Source organism: Nestor notabilis, unplaced genomic scaffold (genome assembly GCF_000696875.1).
Source record: "Nestor notabilis isolate BGI_N333 unplaced genomic scaffold, ASM69687v1 scaffold908, whole genome shotgun sequence".
NCBI lineage: Eukaryota > Metazoa > Chordata > Aves > Psittaciformes > Psittacidae > Nestor > Nestor notabilis.
Window position 1 is genome coordinate 93,205 of NW_009939399.1, and position 22,492 is coordinate 115,696.

At 35.7% G+C, this 22,492-nt stretch overlaps 1 protein-coding gene across 1 annotated transcript in view; it reads left to right on the top strand.

Moving 5' to 3' along the window:
- UNC13C (unc-13 homolog C (C. elegans)) overlaps positions 1-22,492 on the top strand; it is a 128,907-nt gene that overhangs the window by 33,585 nt on the left and 72,830 nt on the right. Inside the window, exons 6-9 of the mRNA XM_010019819.1 lie at positions 4,099-4,170; positions 8,697-8,916; positions 13,335-13,562; positions 16,821-16,962. Of these exons, the coding sequence (XP_010018121.1) occupies positions 4,099-4,170; positions 8,697-8,916; positions 13,335-13,562; positions 16,821-16,962 (662 nt within the window). The remainder of the gene's footprint in view (positions 1-4,098; positions 4,171-8,696; positions 8,917-13,334; positions 13,563-16,820; positions 16,963-22,492) is intronic.

Consider the following 22,492-nt stretch of genomic DNA (forward strand, 5'->3'; position numbering starts at 1 on the left):
TCATCGTTCCAGTGGAGTAACAATACAGTTGTTTGAATAACAATGCAGAGTGTTTGAACAGACCTCTGTTTAAAGTGGAGCCAGAAAGGACAGTCAGGTGCACTTGTTAATGTAATTGCTGTAACTTCTACTTTTAAACAAATGTGTTCTCTTTTGTACTAGGTAGAAAGGAGTAGAAATAATTACAGTGGAGGTTAGAATTACTCAGCTCACAATGGCCGAATATGTGTGTTGATCTGCCAATAGACAAACGTCCCTAGCTCTATTTTTCTCTCAATACGCTTTAGTCCTTGCTTCTGTTAATGCAAGTCATCATTTTAGATGTTATGAAAACTCTAGAAAATTCCTGGTTTCATTTGATTTAAAGGTGACTTTATACTGTACAATTGAAGTATTCAGCCAAATTTCTTCTGTTGGTCATTCAAGAATATATTATTACTATACTTTATCATTTGATTATAAGAACAGAGAAAAATTAGTGAATCCTTGCTGCTGTTGTAAAACAGTCTGCTTGGTTCATACTGTTGAAGAGAACACACAGAATGAAACAACTGTCAATTTCAACTAAAACAATAACGAGTAACTTTAACATTACAAATAAACCAGTATTTGTAAAGTGGTAACAAATATTTTGTCTTCAACTTCCCACACACACCCACTCCCCTCTTATGATAGTCTGTAGATTCTTCTAAGAGAAAAAAAAAAGTGAAAGAAGAGATTATCAGGAAAACTGAAACCCTCTGTAAAAACAGAGGAATGTGTATTGCATGACACAGCCAGCATTCATGAACAGTTGCAAAACATTACCCTGACTGCTGCTTCAAAACAGAAGTTTCTTTTATTTCAGCATTGCAGGTGGCTCTTTTTTTCACCTACACAATTTTTTATTTAACATTTAATTGTAGCTTGAGTCAAATTCTTTTTTAATTTACAGTTACCACTTTTCAATGGTTTTCATTTTAAGCTGCTAAGGCAAATTTGGAGGTGGTACATAACACAGCATAGATACAAGTTACTGTGGGGATCTAAAAGGACCTGAACACCAAGGAAACTAGGGTATTTTAAATCATGTATCAGGGATTTGGAGAAACATTTAAAAATCAAACAGATGGTATTCAACTTCAGCACCTTCTTTTATTGGTTTGGGGTTTGGTTGGTTTGGGGTTTTTTTCATAAATTTATCACAGAATAAACTAGGCTAGAAAAGACCTTTAAGATCAAGTCAAACTGTTACCGCAGGACTGCCAAGTCCACCACTAAACAGTGTTGCTAAGGGCCTCGTCTACACAGTTTTTAACACTTCCAGGGACAATTGTTCCACCACTTGCCTGGGCAGCCTGTTCTAATGTCTGACCACTCTTTCAGTGAAAATTTTTTTTTCTAATATCCAGTATCTCCCCTGGCACAACTTGAGACCCTTTCTTCTTGTCCCATCACTTATTGATTGGGAGAAGAGACCAGTCACCTCCTTGCTCCAACCTTCTTTCAGGTAGAGAGCAATAAGGTCTCTACTGAGCCTTCTTTTCTCCAGACTAAACAAACCCAGCTCCCTCAGCTGCTACTCCATAAGACTTGTGCTCTAGGCCCCCCACCAACTTCGTTGCCCTTCTCTGGGCCTGCTCCAGCAACTCAATCTCTCTCTTGTAGTGAGGGGCCCGAATGTTCACGATGCAATAGTACCAACATAGAGATCTTCACAGTCTGCAGGTCAAATTCTCGTAAGCACAAAGACATGAGGTAGTATCTGAACATCAGTTTGAGAGGGTAAGCAAGTCTCGTCTCCTGTTAAAGGAGGCTGGTGAATGGCTTCAGGTTCCTTTTGCTCACCGTGTTCTTTCCAAATGCTCTGGCAATTTGGTTTTCCTTCCTGGAGGGTCCAGATGATAAACAGCACTTACCTTTCTTCCTTTCTGCTATTTAAAAACAGATAGGCCAGTAGGGAGAAAAGTTTTCTTGCTACCTTCATATCCTGCAACTTTGTTTCCCATAAATGAGTCTGGCAGCATTTTTCTTTTTCTCTTTCCAAAATACTGACTCCTGTTTGCTTCATTCCATCCGTAAGCACAGACACTGTTCTGTGTTTGTTCACTGCTTGTTACTTTCCTTCTTAAAGTTCCCAGCATATTTTTGTTTGCCATTTCTCACTTTGGTGTGTGGGTCCTGTAGCATTAGATTTTGTCACAAAACATCTCTGTCTAATCTTTGCTGTCACTTTGTCAATCTCAGTGGTGCACACCAATGGAATTTCTCGTATTCACACAAATTGAAGGAAATACAGTCACAAAGAAGCAGAATTATTTAGTTATTAATAATAGAGTGGGAAAACTGAGAGGAAGTTAATGGTGTAGGCTTGATAAACTGCTCAGAGTTTAAAATAAAAGGAGGGAAGGTTCTTTGCACCCCATGGTAACTGTAATAAGACAGTGATAAATCAAATATTTCTGTGCCAAGGATGACTTCCTACTCTATAATTGTTTTCACAAGATTAATAATTCTGTATCTCTCTGCAAGTTTAATTATTATCAAGGGAAACTTACTGAAAATTGGATGCATATGTTCTCAGGGGAAGGTGAAAGTTTAAAATTAAAATTAACAGCCTTAATATCTCTAAATTAAAAAAAAAAAAAAAAACCAACAGCCCACCAACATTTAAAATGTCATTGTTAAAAATTATAAATTTGGAAGAAGTTTGAATTGTCTCTCCATCCAAAGATTAATTATGTGGTTCTGCTGATATAAACCTAAATTACTTCTGATGCGATATATATTTCACAAAAATGAGAATGTCATATGCAAAATATCATTGAATCTTTTGCTGTAGTAGCTCTATAATGGTGGGCTACAGAGACCTGCTTCACAGTAAGGTAAAAATCTGTATCCTCACAACAAAGGCAACAACAGATTTATGGTTAGTGGGTGGTATAATTGATCCTCCCTCCTCACACTGCTAGACTATGAGGGCAGCAAGCATGACAAACTGATGCTGGATTACAGGAAAACAGAGATAAAGCAAAAGTGTACAGGCAGGCTTGAAATGATTTAGAATAGGGGGAAGGATGCATAAGCCAAAATTTTCACGTAAATCGCAGTAATGCAGGAGTGTTATGGTTAATATTTTGTACAAAGGAATAAATCTTATGTGTCTCTGTCAGGTCAGAAGAACTACTGATAGCAGAAGTGATAATCAGGGTTGAAATATTATTTGGAAAACACACAGAACTCCTTTCCCCAAGGGTATTTTTCCTTCTGATCATTATACTCTCTAGTTCTCAAGGACCCATTTAAATTACAGGGATATTGCAGTAAGGAAGATAAATATTCCTTGTTTATTGTATGTTAAAAATACTTTGAGTGCCTTTGTACGTACTCTACTAGAGCAAATGAGATTGTCTCTACAACCGAGGACGTAGTCTTAAGAATTGGGAAGTATTCATATAATACCCATATCATGTGGGCTAAAGAGGACAGACTGAGACAGAGTTCCAGCCTTTTTACCTCTCTCCAAGAACCAGAGTATTTGTCCACATACCTATTCATAGTTTTGAATGAGTAATGTCTTTTAAGGTAAAAATTCCATTTAGGTTTCCCAAAGACTTTTTATTTAAGACAAGAAGCATTTTATATATATACACAGTTTAAATGCTCAGTGAATTAAGAAAAAAAATATGTGGAATGACAACTTGAATGATAAGACTATTGCAAAATGATCTCCCATGTTGCTGAAGGCACAGACAGCTTCCAAATCAGGGCAGGATGCCTATCCTTGTACCACATTAATTTGGTTGGCAAAGCAGAAAAACAGTGACAGCCTGTGGTTTAAAAAAAATGAGTCGAAAACCTCTGAATAACAGGTTTTATATTAGGAATGGCAGTTCAGCTAGGCACTGCTGAAACAGTAAAGATGGTGAAATGTGTGCTTTTATTATGTACTGAAACCTTAAAGGTTGTTGTGATGCAAACCTTAACTAGAAGCTTTTGTAACTCCCACAGTTTTGTTTTAATCCAATAGCATCATCAAGTATTGCTTGCCTTCCATTAGATTCAGTAACTGAAATTACTAGTATAATTTTTAACAGGTTTGCATTTTGCCTTAAACAGACACTTGCAGCTCGAAAATCTGGTATTTCCATGGCCATGCTCATCCGGACCTCCATAAACAATGATGAAATGGTAAGTGTTTTCAGTGACAGGTTTAAGTAATTTAAATAATGGATAAATTTTTTGTTCAAAGTTCTTCAGAAATTATTTCAGCCTTAAACATTCCGAACTGGATAAAACTGAGTGTATAAACATGCTGTTTATTGTGGAGGAACGTTCAGGGATCTTGAGCCGAATTTGCTGCCTGATCCACAGTGACAGAAACAGGTCTGCTGCTGCTGCCAGACACTAAGCAAAAAACCCTTGTTTAAAACGCTACTTGGAGAACCTTTTATTTTAAACTGACCAGCTGCACCATGCTTTACCTGCAGTCTCTGTTCATCACATCAGCAGTACAATTAGAATGACAGGACTCTGCAAGATTTCTGTGTGGTTATTAATTTTTTTCCAAGTCCTTAGAGGTGGCTGAGACATTATTTGATTTTGTAAATGTAACGTCTGCTAATAGCACATGGGATTCTAGATGAAGAAGTATTTCATTCATACAAGAAGTGACCAGGACAATCTTTTGAAAAATCATATTTTCATAGCTAGTAAAACACATATGTTGTGGGTTTCCATTATTGACTTGCAAAAGAAATTTATTTTAAACAAAAGCACAACACATGCCGTCTTCTTCAGCAATACTTGAAGTGTGATGCAAGCAGATTTGCATGGCTAAACTAAGCAAAAGCACTAATTTGAAGGAATAAAGGCCCTTTTTGTGTTCCTTATATTGTTAGTGAAAACGTAGTTATCTAGAATATATCTTATATTGGAAAAAAAGTGTTGAATTTTTCTTACACTGTTGTTAAGCTCTATAGCAGAAAAATGGAAGAGTAGAATATGTTGACAAGTAGTCTGGGAGCTGAAGCCCGTAGCAGAAGTACACACACATCCATTCCTCTAATTTATTGTGACCTTTCTATGCTTATATGGTAATCATAAAGGAATAATTTGGTACTGCTCAGGGATGGATTGACAAAGTGGGGAACAGCTGGTATTTGAAATGATCTTTCAGCAGCATCAGTAGTCATTTTGTTCTGCTATGTCAAAATAGCAACAAAAGTCGATAGAATGGAGAACTATGGAATCTCAAAAAGGAGTTAAAGGCTGAAGGAAAATTATAGAGAACAAACGTACGCCATGCAAGTGGTGCAAAACAGAGACTTTCCATTTATGTTATAGCTACAGAAATGCCTAAGTTCAGTAAATGACCCTAAGATACTCCATATGCTTTACTAAAAGATGTCTGCTAAACAAACAAGTAAACCATTTGTAAGTATTACTTCTTTTTATGACAGTAAATACAGGTTTAACTATTCAGTTACGTGCCTCCCCTCATGCAGAAACTACCAAGTTGTGACTTCGGAGGGCTGAAGGTGCAAGTTTAGTTGGCAATGTCAATTGCCAACAAATGCAGGAAAAGAAAGCCTAATTTGAACTACACTTACAGATTCTGACTTTAGTGGTACTGTTCAGGCAGCAGTAAATCCCAGTGGAGAGCAAATATTTCTGTAATGCTTGCTGTCAATCAGGAGAAACTACTGAACTATGATTCAGGAGAAGTGGAAAGGGGAAAAAAAGTTGAATATATTTTTATGCTATTATACTCTTTGGCCTCTGCTTCAACCAGGCTGTATGAAAAATTGTGCACCAGAAATAGGTATTTGTTATGAAATCTTTAAATAAAAACATAGGCCCAAAGGCAGACAACAAATATAATTTAGATACATAAAAGCTGATTTGAGAAAATGTAAAAAGCTAATTCAGAGGTGAATAAGAAAAGCCTGTTTTATGCCAGCTCTCACTAAACATACTAAAGGGAAGTGGGTACTCTTCCCTACAGGATAAATGTAATGGTAAAGCTAGTAAAACTACTTGCAAGATATTTAAAATGAGTGAAAGGTAATACTTTCCTTCTGCAAGTAGCCAGCAGAACTTAATGCCCTAAGGCATTATTAAAACTTAGTAGAGCAAGGTTTGAAAACAAAAAGAGCAGACATTTTCAGGCATAAAAGAACTCTCCAGATACTCTCCACAGAACCAGATGAACTGCAGTCACTGATGAGAGTTAAGGAAGAAAATTCCCTTTGGGCAAGTTACTCTTCTGATTAAGGCTATTTTGGGTTTTATTCTCCTTTTTCTGGAGGGAATATTAGTGACTGATGGAAGCAGGTTGTTTGGCTGTTTAGATTCAGTATGGAAATTCTTTGAAGTAATGCTTTTTATTAAAAATCAAATGCTACTTACTCAAAAAATTAAAATCAGAGCTTAAATGCTTTGAGCTTTGCCACCTGGCATTGCTATCCTTCTGGTATAACACATTCATGACACAGTGAGTTTGCAGGTTCTCAGGCACTGATCCAAAGGCATTTTAAACAGTGTCAAAGTATTAGCTTCAGTGATGCTTAAATATATGTTTTCAGTTGAGCATTCATTTAATTGCTTTGTTAAAGAAATAGAACCGTGAGTTTGTGAAAATAATACACTATTGACATTGAAAAAGTATCTCAAGTAGTATATGACAGAAATAAACTTCACTTTGGAGGATAAATAGATAACAAAATAATCCTCCTTTATATTAACAGCACTAAAAGTTGCCATGCCCAGAGCTCAGTGAATGCGTATAATAGATACATTTAAACAGAGGAGAGTATTAGGAATGAAAGCTTCTAGACAGTAAAATAATAAAATTCTACTTTACAATTGTTAACAACTCTTTACAATTATTAACAACTGCATTTTCAGGTGAAAACTTCATTTACCCTCAGATGTTTAGTTCAAGACCTGTTGAGCTGTGCCATTCATTACTTACTGCCCTTTCAGAAATAGATACAAGTTACTAGCAAAATTCTAAAATTATTTATACTGTGAAAAAAACAGTGAAGTTGGACAGGGTAAAAGAGCAGGAGTTGTACTGATACTACTAGAGTTCAGGAGTGAGAGAGTGTAATCTGCAAAGGAATCTTCAAAGACCTGGTAGTTTCTGAGAAACAAGCTGCGTAACTTCACTTTAGGTTGTTTTTGAAGTTTTCTTTCTGATCCCTGTAGCCGGTAGACCGTGATGTGGGAGGCAGAGGGTGGAGAAATGCACAAAGATGAAGTCTGCTGAGTTAGGTGGCCATGAATTAGCCCAGTCCCTCTGCTAGATCAAACCAGTGGTAACCTTTGCTTGCTTTCAGTGGAGTTCTGAGATGGCTAATTGTCTAGAGTAGGCTAAGAAAGCGCCCTGGAGAGAATTCTGTATTTGTTTTAGTTTTTCCTGTCATATCAGCTTATTTTCTTAGTTCAGTTCTACAGTGTTTTCAGAGGTGCTGGGATCAAATATCCATGAGAAGTCTGACCGTATTTGTTTTGCCAGGCTTTACAGGATGGATATTGGTTTTAGCATGTTACTATGAACTTCAATAAGAACTGTTGCAGCCTAAACTACTTAACATTTGGATTTGTTATTTATGGTGCTTGAACCTACAAATCAGTAGAGGTATGGCTATATGGTAATGTTTTTTCCATGGTAGCAGAAATGCTTTAACTGATGGTTCTGTGCAGTGTTATGCAGATGTGCACACAAAAATATTTTATTTTTATTGGACAATTTGTTATTAGCAGAATATCTCACATTTTGAGTTGAGACTCAGATAGATAAAACCAAGAGCACATCAGTCTGGTGTTAGCCAAGCTAATATCTTGCATTTGTCATACACATACCACAGGGGGATAATAAAACTATGGGAGTGTTAACACATGTTTAACTGAGCAAGTCAGCCTTGCTTTCTCTACTGTCAGAATGGTGGCAGTGATGTTAAGGTTCGTATGGACAAACCATTACAAATGGTTTTTTCCAGATTCCAAAATGTTGTTCCCTAGTTTGCTACAGCTACACAGTCAGCACTACAGCTAGCTCACACTATAGCCACACTAGATGAAGACATAGTAGGACAGACTTTAGGAAACAGCCCACTTCCTATTGTGTTGCCTCTTTTAATAAGGTGTCTTCTTTCTAAAACAAACAATTTATTCATTTATAAGGGAACAGGTCTAAAACTTCTAATACATTCATGGCAGCCCTGTGCCCATTTGGCATGGGGGGGACCCTCACTTGACATAAAGATTATATAGACACTAAGTATTAAAGGATAGCGCTGTCTGTAATCAAAGTACATTTCTTGCAGTGTGTCTGAGTTCCTGTAGGAAGTATTTAAATATTCAGCAGCAATGTGGTAGTTCATTAGTTAAAATGCATCAATGAATGTAGCACTAATGAATTTTCTAATTTCTGCCTCAAAATACAAAAAAATATATAGGGCTATGTTAATTCACTGACTTGAGTCCAACTTAACTCTGCTGTTTCTGTAATCACTCAAAAAAGTCATCGAGGGTTCTTTTGTCTTCAAAGTGCAAGGCAAAATGCGTTAATCAGTATTTTGCACATTTGTTCACGCTTCTATGTATATACTGATATTTTGTAACATTTTAAGTGTAAGGGTATATACTTTAGCTCCAGTTCACTTGTATTAACCAATACTTCAACCTGAATCTTTTTATTTATTCAACAGAAAATACATGTCTTCAAGAAGACACTGCAGGCTTTGATCTATCCCATATCATCAACTACACCTCATAACTTTGAAGTCTGGACAGCTACAACTCCCACATACTGTTATGAATGTGAAGGTCTACTTTGGGGCATAGCCAGACAAGGCATGAGATGTACTGAATGTGGTGTCAAATGTCATGAGAAGTGCCAAGACCTCCTAAATGCTGACTGTCTGCAGAGTGAGTATTTCCTGACAGCTAAAGCTTTGCAATATTTAACACCTTTGATTTTGTGTGTACTCTAAGACATTCCCTGAAATGAAGAGCCAGATCATCAGAAATCAGTGAAAGCATGTTGATATTCATTGGCTAAGGAGCTAGCCAGAAACTTTATGAAATAGTGACTGTTAATTTTGGTTTTGTCCTTGAAACTTGGCAAATGTTGCTGGTCAGTTACAAAATAAACTTTGCTAACATCAGTGTATTATTTACTTTCCCCTGCCTATGGCAACATCCAGAATAATTTGTTACATGGCATAAACCCTCTTTGTTTTATTTAACTTAGAACACAAGAGGTAAAACAGAGATAAAAATATTCCTAATACTTATGGTAGTCATGTTAATGTGCTATAAAATAGACAAAAATACAGAACAGTAAATAGGATAGTTTCACAAGTGAGAAAAGAATGCTTCCTTTGAAAAGTATTATAGAAGTATATTGTGCAGCATTAATACGATTGTTGGTGAATTTTTAGAAGTCTATAAAGTAAAAAAGGTACTTGTGAGTAGCTTCTTCAATAAGCACAAATAACTTCTGTTATCTACAGAACAGCTGAGCTGCTTTTCATGGTGCCACAACCATGGAAGTGACATGAGAGATGTATCCATCCTTGTATTAGTTGAATCTTTAGGCTAAAAACTAAAACTAAAAAGCTACAAAAGATATACAGATTAAAAGTATCCTTTTTATCTTCCTTTTTACTTATCTGAAGAAAAACTCAGCCCAGGGGTTCCCTGACCCATATCACTAGCCCCAGAAAACAAAACAAATGGCTCAAAGAATGATATTGCCTTTGAAGAATTTTTACAAATATATAAATGACAAGGCTGAGAGCCTGCAAAAAATAAGTAGGGTTGGCAGTCATCTGTGGTGTCAAGTTTGAAACATTGAACAACTGTTTCTTGAAAGAGTAAACCTCTAGGAGGCAAAATGCAGATAAAAAAATTATTTAACACTCCTAAGGGATCCAAATCTTCCCGTTACTATACAAAGGGTTTTGAGAATCCTGTCACATTTTTTTGCAACAGATTAATTGTTCAGTGAGTTTGAATGTTATATTCCTTTGAAAACAGCTTCATGCGCTTTGTTTCATTTATGTTAAAACATTTAACGTTTCACTAAAAGAATGAATTGAGCAGCGCAGTTGGTTGTATAGGAAAGCTTATGGTAACCGTATCATGAAGTGAAATGAATGCAGTTCATTGTGGTTATTTTTATTACAGTTATACTTTTGGCCATCTCATAATCACTAGGACTTACTGGCCTCCAAGCTTCTGTAATTTTCTTTTCTTTTTTTATGTACGTAATGATTGCTAATGTAGACTGTAGAAATGAATTCACATCTCAAGCTCTTTAACATCAATATCTAAGCTTGTCCTAAATTAGATTTAAGAAAAATCAGTAGCACTTTCATTAGACCTCTCATCTTCAACAAGATACCCATTCTAATAGTAGGTGTAGTATTAAATCAGAATTGATTTTAATCATGTTGAGTTTGTATCACTCCCTAGGGTAAAAGGGGCTTGTTTACTTCCTTTGCAATATAAGTTAGAATATTGTCTTAATTAGTCTGATCAATACTGCATGAAAAGAGCTGTTGATAGACTGTCAGCAACAGAGGATATGAAAATAGCTACAATAAATAATTTAGTATAAATAGGAGCTTGTTAAGTAAAACTTAAGGCAAATTTCTTTTTATTGCATATTACAATTTCATATGTACTGTCTCAAAAAGCAGCAAAGTTTTCAATAGGAATGCTATATTGCCACTTAGATTGTGTCCATGGTTTATCATTTCATCATGATGTTGTACCTGTACTTTTAAAGTAAGGGCAGAAAATACAAGAAAATTAAAAATGTTACTTTCCTGCATCTTGCAAGATGAACCTGTCACTCTTTCCAGGCAGCTCAGCAATTATCTCTTTTGTGATAAAATCCCTAGAGAATTTTTTAACTGGTATTTGGTTTCATGGTAGCATTTAATTCATTTTTTACCAATTCATGGTTTTTCAGTGTGTAAAACTCTTAATCACTAGAACGTTAGTCTTCTCATTCAAAAAAAAAAAGCAAAAAAGGTATTCAAAGAGATTTTCAGGATTTATCAAGATCTTCTTTAGCCATTGCAAGCTGAGAGTGCCTCAGCAAAAAAACGTGTCATCAAAAGAAGAGAAAGGTGTTTGATAATAGTGTAAAGAGGGAACTGTGTTCCTATTCAATCTTGAAAAATATGAATTCTAGTTGCGTGTTGAGTGGTTCGACATAATTTTGTCTTAATTTTACTATCCATTTAAAGGGAACAATAATACTTTAATCCTCTCAGGCATTGAGGATAGTTGGCTGGATGATGTTTTCACAACCTTTTGGAAGGGTCAAGTACTTAACTGCTGCTAGTGATAACGATGACACATTGTGTGATGATGATTGTCACATTCAGTGCTTATGAGCCCTTGAGTAGTGTTCAACAACATGAGCTGAAATTCAGCAATACCTGTAGCAAGTGGTAATGTGTCATTGATTACAAGATTTGTAGCTTTCTTGCATTGTGCTTAATATGTCAATCTTGTCAAGAGCTGAAATAACCTCTTTAGCTCTACAGAAATCTTTTTGCTTCCAACATTTGTAATACCATTTTGACTACACTGATGTTTCTTTTCTCATGCCCAACTGCAAGATGGACATTCGTTTTTTTTAAAAAGTATGCTTGGGTTATTCCAATACAATGTGTATAGCAGAGACATTGATCAGGAACATTTTCCTCATTTTATAAGGAGAACTTCACTTTGGCTTTTAAAGAGCCTCTGAGATCACTTATGACTTTCAGAGAAATCTCTACAGAGTTCTCCTGGGAAGAACTGTGAGTAAAATCTGTAACAGCATGGTCTCTTTATACTTTTTTGGGCGTTTTTGTTTAGTAAGTAAAAAGCTGTAGTGGTTCTGATGTCCCAGACAAATAAGCAAATCACCTGAGTGTTTTGTGACCTATTTTGTAGGATAGACCTGGCATATTACAAGTAAATACAGTCTAGAAGTTATTCTCACATAGATAATATTCTTTGATCACTTCTGCCATCCTCATATACTTACTGAAATTATCAGTAAGTGTTCTCCAATTTTACTGGAGAGAGGAACCTGTCTGTTCCATACCTGTGATATATTATTTTCTTGGGTGATCACTAAAGAGTTTTCCAAAAGACCCTAAAGTTTGGTATCACACAAGCATGGGTCTGGTGCAATATTGCTTGCAGAAATTCCCTATGTGGTTACAGTGTTAGCATTCTTGGAAGTGCACTCCCTTAAATCTATACAGCTGCAACCAGAGTACAAAGCCACGTCTACACTTTGAGAAGCAGAACACGGAAGAGTGGCTTTAATAGCCATCAAAGATTCCACTCCTAACACAGCTTTTTGAAGCTCTACTTTGTTGATACATGATCTTTAAAGAAAGGATGGAGCGCACTAGTGATCCAGCGTAAGGATGTCAAGTCAGCATTACAGTTAGGGTAGTCCCAAACTAATATAAATGCTTAATCCAGGGAATGCTTACATTCAGTAGATTTTGAATGCTTTGTTAAATGGATTTATGTGATCATTAACTTTTTATTAACACTGTTCCCGGAAAGAATGAAAAAAACTTTTCATGAGTCAGGCAGCCAATATTGAGATGTATCTGGAAACAGTCAAGAAAGTTGCTATATATATTTCTTTCTACTATTCATTAGATTTCCACTGTGGGAGAGCATAGCAGATGTCTAGATTAGTGTCCTTACTGTCAAACTAAAAATTCTTCCAAAAATGTGGTGGAAACATTATCTTGTTTAAATACTGTTTCTGTTAATTTGGGGGAGTTTTTTGTCCTCGTGAGACAAATATGGTTTCTCGTACCATCCTATTCCAAAAGGAGAGAAAGGAATTAAAATATTGTTACATCATGCTGACTTAGAAAGTTAAGAAATTAATTGAAGAATTATTCATATATGTTTTACTGAAGCTTAGTTTGTAACAGGTAAAGGACAGAGCAGACAGACCTAGATACTGCACACTTTTGTACACCTTTCTGAAGGAGTCAGTATGCATAATTCTCAAGGAAAAGTTACATGTTTGGATGTTTTCACAGTACTGGTCAGCACTAAATAGTACTGATTCAAAAAATATTTCCAGGTATAACACATACCTTATTGAAGTTGAATATTAACCTGTCATGTTAAACTGATTATTTTAGGTATTGCAAAGAATAAGTGTAAGAGGATTGATATCATCCAAATGAAACACATCTTTGAGTACTGCAGCAGTAGCAATTGGCTGGAGACCTTAGAGGAGGAGAACAACTAAGATAGCTTTTTTTTTTTTTTTAAAGTATTGACCTTTTCTCTCATTTCAGGAGCTGCTGAGAAGAGTTCCAAACATGGTGCAGAAGATAAAACGCAGAACATTATTAGTGCTATGAAGGAAAGAATGAAGATCAGAGAGAAAAATAGACCAGAGGTGTTTGAAGTGATCCAGGAAATGTTTAATATTTCCAAAGAAGACTTTGTACAATATACAAAAGCAGCAAAACAGAGTGTTTTGGATGGCACATCCAAGTGGTCAGCAAAAATAACCATCACAGGTAAATTTTCTTCTGAACTGTTTGCTCTAAGAGCTCTTTCTTTCCTAGCCTCCTGGTTTGGGAATAAGATTTATTATAATTAGACCTGGAACTGTGTGTTCAATTGCGTACTTAGTGCATCCATAAATGGTTGAATTTATAGCATGCTAACTGGAAGAGTTTTAAGTTACAGCTGTTGGCAAAACTACTTTATATTCCACTGCTCTAGGAAGGAAGATAAATAGTCTTGTCTCCTCTTCGTCCTAACAATACCTCCTGTGCTATTGCTGAGCTTTTTGCCACCAGCTGCAAGAGTTAAAGTTCACAATTGCATTTGTGGGGTTTTAATTACTCTAATGATAAGAATGCTGCATCTTGCAAATCCAGACCTTATTTATTTGAAACTCATCATTCATCCTTTGTTGAAAATTAGTATTTGGATATATTTCCATTTTTATGTGATTTTGCTGCTAAAAACAATGTGTCACCTGCAAAATCTCTAATCTGTACACTTAAAAAACTTGGAAATGGCATTTTCTATGTTTTTAAAAAACTTCCAAATGAGGAGTTCCAGTGGCTTTTGAACCTATTTGTTAAAACACTTTCCAATTAGTTTGCAAGAACTGGCTGACATCAAGCAAGATGGAAATTTACAAGCTGAATTTCAACAAAAATCTTTGCGTAATTGGTGGATGGGGTTGAAAAATGAGTGTTGTGGTTTAGTAAGTGCAGCCAATGATACGCTTCCTCTATTAGGATCTGTATATCTTTGTTGAGGTATCTTTTTCAGCTGTGGCAGCCACTAAAACTGAGTACAAAAATAAATCGGACTTAGTCCCACATCTTCAAATCACTGTATCACAAAGTGTTAAAACAGTCTTTTCAAAAATAAGCATATTCAATCACATTTCTTTCACTAAAAGTATTCGTAATAGTAATATTCTTTTGTGTGAGGGCCAAAGGGGGGTTCTTTACATAAAAGAAAATTTTAAATAATTATCTTTTTTTTCTTTTTCTTTTTTTTTTTCCATTTCTGGTACTGTGTATGTTTTATAATGTACATAATTTAGCAGTACAGTGAGACATGTATAATGCATATAATTTATAAATGAATGTATTTGGGTAGTGTGCTCAAAGATTTTGGCATAGTACTTTTCGTTTCTGTGGTAATATTTTAAGATATCAAGGAAGGGTCATTGAGAGATGAAATGGCCATTTGCAGTGCTGAAATTTAAAGCTGGCATTCAGAAGGGAAAGGAGAAAAACATTTGTCAAGTGAACATAAACGAATTATCCTGTGAGAGCTGGTAGATGTGTTGTTAGCTACGCATGCCTCTGCAGTACAAACTAAAGCCCAATCACACTTGGGGCAGTGTGTAAACCATACACATTGCTGAGAATATCAGATATGTGCCAGAAGAAATCAGGAGAAAATCTGAGATTGTGAGTCGGATGGACTAGGAAAAAGGAAGGCCATTCTGAAGGTTGTGGGACAGTGTGTGAAACACAAAAGAATAGTTCCTGAAGTTTGGGACTGTCACCAAGCGCTGGTAACATTGAGAGTTGCGTCAGGGAAAATAATTCATTCAACATAAAAAGGACATGGAGCTGTTGGAGCAAGTCCGGAGGAGGGCCACGAGGATGATTAGAGGGCTGGAGCACCTCCTGTATGAAGACAGGCTGAGAAAGTTGGGGCTGTTCAGCCTGGAGAAGGGTGCATGGAGACCTCAGAGCAGCTTTCCAGTGTCTGAAGGGGGGCTATAAGGATGCTGGGGAGGGACTCTTTGTTAGGGGCTGTAGTGATAGGACAAGGGGTAATGGGTTTAAACTTAAACAGGGGAACTTTAGGTTAGATCTAAGGAAGAAGTTCTTTACAGTGAGGGTGCTGAGGCACTGGAATAGGTTGCCCAAGGAAGTTGTGAATGCTCCAATCCTGGAGGTGTTCAAGGCCAGGCTGGACAGAGCCTTGGGCGACATAGTTTAGTGTGTGGTGTCCCTGCTCATGGCAGGGGGGTTGGAACTAGATGATCCTAAGGTCCTTTCCAACCCTAACTATTCTATGATTCTGTGATTCTTACTTTTAGTTCTACCTCTAAAGGATATTCAAAGCTCTCTTGTATTCAGGCCAGTATAACAGTTAACAATTCTGGAAGGCACTGGTACTTAATTCTCTTGTAAATAGGAGAAGGATACTTCCTTACCTTCTAAAAATTTCCCTTTGGATTTGCAGTGAACGGAGAAGACAAAATATGTTGTAGCTCATTCCTAAAAGTTAGTCTTTTCAAGAATGAGAGCTAGTCTGCTAAGTAAGAAGGTGCCATTGTTATGTAATCATTTTTCTGAGCACACTGGGGGAGCTTCATTATCCAAAATGATTGGCATTACAGAATGTTAACTAAATGTTACCACTAAGGCAGTTGAAATACGTGCAAAATAATAAAACCAAGCTCTGGTGATGCTAGAAGCCATGGCATGTGTTTTAGCTGCAGCTCTCTGGGTTTGGTAGACTGCTACTTGATAGTTCTGTTTTCTGCTGAGATTTCTCGTTTTATGAATTATGATGGAAAATCAAGTAATGTGTATTTTTATTTGCCACAAAATGCACATACATTAACTATACACCCACATTAACTGTCAGAAGAGCTGACAAATACATGAGCAGCTAATGATAATTGATCTGAACTGTCACCCTGTCTGTGATAGAGTAGGAAGCAATCTGAAAATCCTCATGGTACATCTCTCACATGAGGAAAACAAATGACAAAGTCATAACCACGCTTCTCATGTTTAGTTTCATAATCTGGAGTGCAGATTTTTGAAAATGGAAGGCTTTATTTTGGAAATTCTACTTTGGATCTTTGGAGAAATTTGAAAATCATGATTCATTTATGGGAGGGGTGGAAATTTTAGGGAATTATTAGACTCAAAGTTATACAATAATATTATATTACTTGCAAAGCTGATTGAACAAAAGCTTGAGAAACATATCTGAATTATGTATGCATGGCAAAAAAAAAAGTGTTTCGTGCTCTGTAGTGAATCTTTAAATTTATTTCCATATTGAACCATATTTGTAAATTTTATACAGTCCAGAGGGTAGTTAGATGAGACTTGTCAATCTCCAGAGTAGCAGATGCTGGGAAAATTCATCCACAAAGCTTTGTTTTAGGAGACCTCCGTTTGAGGGCTTTGTTTCCTGTTGCTGTTGTCAGTGTCTCATTTATTTCTTGGCAATGAAGGCTATGAGGGCTAAAGCATATTTCTTTCCTTTTGTTGCAGTTCTTTGTGCTCAGGGATTACAGGCTAAGGACAAAACTGGCTCAAGTGACCCATATGTTACTGTGCAAGTTGGCAAAACCAAGCGGAGAACAAAGACAATTTTTGGAAACTTGAATCCAGTATGGGATGAAAAATTTTACTTGTAAGTACAGAAGATACTCTTGTTCCTTGTTTTGTGAATTTACATTTAGGTAACATAATGCTACCAAGTAAAATAATTACTCAATTGGAAAATGTTTGTTGTCTCTATTATTCATGTTCATAACATTAATAAATTATGAAGTTCTGAATGAAAAGAGCATAGATGTGACTTTATGATACAGTAATTATACGGCTCATAATTATGTCTTTTGTGGCATCAGTTGGTGGTATTTATTTTCATTTTTTAAGGGACTTCAGTAATAGTTTTCAGACTCAAACCTTACATACCAAATGTTTGCACTATAAATGCCTTCCTATGTCTCTGGTACTCACCATGCAAGTTAAATGAATTTTATTCAATATGACTCTCCTAGGGGAATGTGATAGTAACTGGTATGCTTTAGGTTCTGGCCTGGGCTGTTTGTAATGTCTGATGTTTCCTTGGCTGAGAGGTGTCCAGAAGTCTGATGTGGAGAGTACGGAACAATCCTCCTGTCTCCTTTCTTTCGCCATAGCCTCTGAAGTGAATATGGTATAGTTTGTTGTCGGCATGTCACAGAACTTCAATCCTGACTGCAAAGTAGATGTTTCAGTCTTTAATACACTGACTTAAAGTTTGAGTATGGTTTCATGCCAGTTCAAGTTCTGGCAATGTTCCTGGAACTTCTTTCAGAAAGACATTTTACAGTACAAGAAATTCCAATTCACAGGAACTATACTGTTACTTTCCTGAAAATATTGCCTTGGGATACAACACGTTCCTGACTAAAATGTGTTTAATCTGATAATGGTATCAATTTGCTCAGTGTTATTCCTCTATATGTAGCAAAAGTATTTCAGCATTTATTCTTTTTTCAGCTTGATTACCACATGCTCCAGTATATAATATGCACTTAACTACTATTATTAAAGCCAGTTAAGGATTCTGAAAAGCTCATATAAACCCTAGATTTCCTTTGGAAATTTTTAAGTGAAAGAGAACTATTTATTTAGAGAGATCTTTCAAATTGTTCAGAAAAGTTCCAATCTACCCTGAGAGCACCTACCACAGTATTATCCCATGAAGTTAGTAGATATTTTATGGAAGCTGTGTGAAAACATTAATATAGTAAATTATGAAAAGAAGAAATTATAATAATATAAAAGGATATTAAATTTCAGTGTTTGTTAAATACAACAGATTTATTTGCATTTTTACTGAGAATATATGCAGACTGTTGACACATAATAATCTAACCTTGCTACTACATTATAAAAATCTAATATATTTGTGCCTAATAGTGCTATTCAAAACTGTATGTTAATTTGATACAACTTGATGAAACCCTGTATCAGTGATGGTAAAAGTGATGTGTCATTTTTTTACGCAACTCTGAACTTATAAAGCAGTAGCAGAACAGCTCAGGATCCTGCAGACTGCCCAGTCAAGATTCAGAATCTCTAGTTAGTCTCCTTGTGCAACAGACAGCTTCAAAATAATCACTCGCCACAATGTAAAATAATTTTCTTAAGCTATAATATTGTTTAGTTTCTCTTATCTTCCTTTCCTTCTATAAAGAACATGTTAGTTGTCATTATTCCTATCTACATAAACAATGGAAAAAATTTTTTTCAGCCATTTGAAATAGACCTTTGTTTTCTTCAAGAAGGTGCAATGTCATAACATGAGAGATTACCTTCTTATCAGGTAGCACAACATCTATTTACCTGGTTTGGGAGGGGTTTGTTTGGTCTGTTTTGTTTGGGTTTACTAAAATCTGCTACCTTATTGTTGAGGAAGTGATGATTCACTAGTGAGTTTGAAAGATGTATGATCCAGCTGAACTTCTATTTGCCTGGAAAAGTACTGGGTGTTCCAACTATATTAAACAATGTATGCCCATTTGTTTCACAGATTCAAATGCCAGTAGTAGAATTGTTAATTCAGAGAAAACACACACTCAGAATCTTTACATGCTTCCTCTATACAGATCATGTTTTCTTTTTGAGCTATTTGTATTACTCCAGTAGCAGTTGAAGTATCATGCCTTATTGTTTCACTGTGAGTAACCAAAGGTAAGAGACTAGTTACTTTCTTGCATTTCAATGTATGAGTTAGTGTCAAAAGTTGGATGAGCAATTGGGTAAATTTGATACGAAGTTTTAAATGTATTTACTGAAAGATATGAGCAGGGCTACCATTAAATCCCTGGAAACATGAAAATATGATACCTTTTTTTCACCCACCACTAAGTATTACTATCATCTGCTGCTCTAGCAATAACATTAATAAAAAAAAAACCAAAAAACAACAAAACCTTTCTATAGCATGAATCTCCTGAGTAACTGCTTTGAACTGAATACATTTTCAATCACTTCTGTAGCACTCGTGCTTTCTAAAATAATCTCCCCGATTTACTAAATGCATTGGATTTCAATTGAAAGTATATGAGAATTTCTAAAGTATATTAAATAAATTATAAATGTTTAACCACAAGATTAAATCTGAAATAGAGCAATATAACTATTTCATTGGCTTAGGAAGTTTCATTTAAATTAGACTCTACTAGTGATATTTGATAGTCCTATTTAAAATAAAATACTAATCATCATTATAACTCCTAAATGATAAACTTGTAGAAATACATCTCAAAATCCTACAATCATATATTGACTCATAATAGCAAAACGTGCATTTAAATCTCCCCATCTGTTCCAAAACAAGGACTTGGAAAAAACATTGGCTCCCCACTGTGCATTTGCTCTGTCATAGCAGATAGAGTGAGGCAGTGTTCCTGTTTGCAGAATCACACATTATGCTAATATGATTGGATGGTAAGCAGAGAGTGAATGTTTCTAACAGAAAATAATGTAACCTTCTACTAAATGACCATGGGATACTGGCATAGATTTTAACATGGGAACTCATAAACCATTACCAAATTAGAGCTCACCTACAACTGCATGCATTTCAGCAAGAAAACCCAAGACTGTCAGAGGAAGAACACATCTTTTCTTGAAATGTGTATTTTTTTATACACAAGATAGAGAAGTAAACAGGACAGAAGATGCTTCTTTAATTAATGTAATACAGGTGGTAAGGGCTTTGATCTTGTCTATTGGTATTATTAAGTCAGCAATAACAGAGCAGTTCTTGTTTTTTCAATAAAATATCAGTGATATGAGAGTTTTTTCAGTGACAGAGCAAAGGAAGAGTCTTGCAGCTCTTTGTCACCTTCCTTTTTCTGGTTCAGTGTGGCACCTGATATGAGAAAGAAGCTTGTTTTTTCGATTTTCAGTTACAAGGAAAATATATTTCAACTGTATAGTTTTCATCTTTGTGCAAACTTTTAATGTATAATAAACTCCACTCATTCATTTCTTGGCTATTTTCAGCAGTTGATTGCAGAAATATGGAAGTCTGCTTTTTCTGGCAGCGTTGTCTGGGTAGCGTACACCTCCAAATTGCCTTGTAGACTTTGCAGGCATCATGTTCCCTCTGAACGCTCATTAACGTCTCGCTTATGGTTGTATAATACAGAAGTTTTTCATATAAATGAATAATTATTTTACATATTCTTTCTATTTTGTCTGTCACTAGGCCACCATATGGCTTTGATCAATAGTCTTTTTGGGTATCTATTACTCCTTTCAGTGCATGAAAACATTTGATCTAATTGTTTTAAATTAGACCAATGAGAAGCAGTTTCTGAAGACTATGATTACCACCTGGCCAATGTAACGGTCATCACTAAATTGTTAGAATTTGTCTGATTTATGACATTATTGATGATATTCTGACTGCAAATATCAATGCAGACATAAAATGTTATAGAGAGGTTTTCAATTGCTTGCAGGAAAACTAACCAAACAAACAAACCACCCAACTGTATATTAAAACAAATGTAGAATGATACTGGGAATTTGCACTGCTATATATCCTCTGTCACCAAACAGCATTGATGTAGATTAGAGACAGTGACAGTTCAGGTCTCTGTGTTGGTCAGAGAAACTCTTCAACTGCTTCATGTTTTGAATATTTAAGTCTAGAGTTTCTGATTGAGAATTTCTGGCAGCTGTTTCAGGCTGTGGATGTTCTTAGAATTATCTTAAAGAGCATCACAAACACAACTTGTACTGCAAAGAACTGATTTTTTGATTCATTTAAAGCAATATTTACTGTAAGCAGCCATGAATAGAAAACAAATACAACAAGAGGACCTTAACAAAGTTCATTCATACTGTCATTTTATACAGATCAACTGAGCAGACTTGTAAAAAGTATAATCTTCATTGTACCTGAAGACAATGGGATTGGTTAATGGTCCACGTGGTGTTCCACTTTCCAGTGATAACTAGGCAGAGACTTGTGATAATATTTTTAACAGCTTAAAGACTGTTTCATAAGCAAGAGTATAAAACAGAGAATTATGTTACACATAACCAATTGGGTAATAGAAACCCGCAAATTAGTTTACTAGATTTATCCATTCCAAAAATTATTTGATAAGCAGCCAAGTCCCTGAGAGACATCCTACTAATTAAAATAACTATCTCACAGCCTCAGCCCAAACCAAGAAACTCTAAGAACATATTCAAATGATAAATTGTTTGTTCAGCAATAATGTTTTTCAGTTTCACAGTACAGCATGTTTAGTCTCAGTCTTTTTTTCAAACTATGTCAATCCAGCTTAATTTTATATAGCTTACTTTTTGATATGACAGAGTAAACTAATGCAAGAAAAGGCATAGTTATTCTCATTCTGCTTTATCAGAAAGCATGCCTCGTGAGCACACAAAATACAGCAAAAAACAAAGATTGTGTACTTCAATTATAGTAGACCACAGTGATTCTTCAGCAAGTGCTCTTACATAGGCAGGCTAGCAGTCTTCAGCTGAAGTAGGCTGTTGAAAACAAATCAGATCTTCAGGTTTATCCATCAACAACCAGAGTGACTTGCTACAAAATATGCAAAACTCCAGGCAAAGATGTTGCAAAGGCTTGTCAGTAATTTTCTACATAGAATTATAAAATAGTTTGGGTTGGAAAGGACCTTAAGATCATCTATTTCCAACCCCCCTCTATCTCTGGCTTAGCCTCATTTGTCTGCTGATTGCTTACAGAATTTCACCACAATAGTTCATTGGAAAAGTTACTTTCTTTAAGTTCTAGCAATAACACTTTTTTGAAGTAGAAGGAAAAAAAATTCCTCTGTACTTGCACTAACTAGTCAGAGAATGCAAGTTTGTTAGTGGATGTAAGAGTTCTTACTGAAGATCACAAGGAAAGAATGCAGTTATGATGAATGTTTTTAATTTTGGCAGAGTGAGAAATCAGTCTCCATACCTTCTATATCAGCTTCTCCATTCATTTGAATTTATTTCTTTAGTGAAAGTAGCATGATATCAATCACATTTTGTTTCATCACTGGGTGCAGGTCTCTTAGATGAGGCATACAAGCAGGTTGTGCCAGTGCACCTTACATTGAATTTACATTGCGCTACTGTAGTAAAGATAATTTGTTATTCCTTTTTTTATTACTCTAGCCATT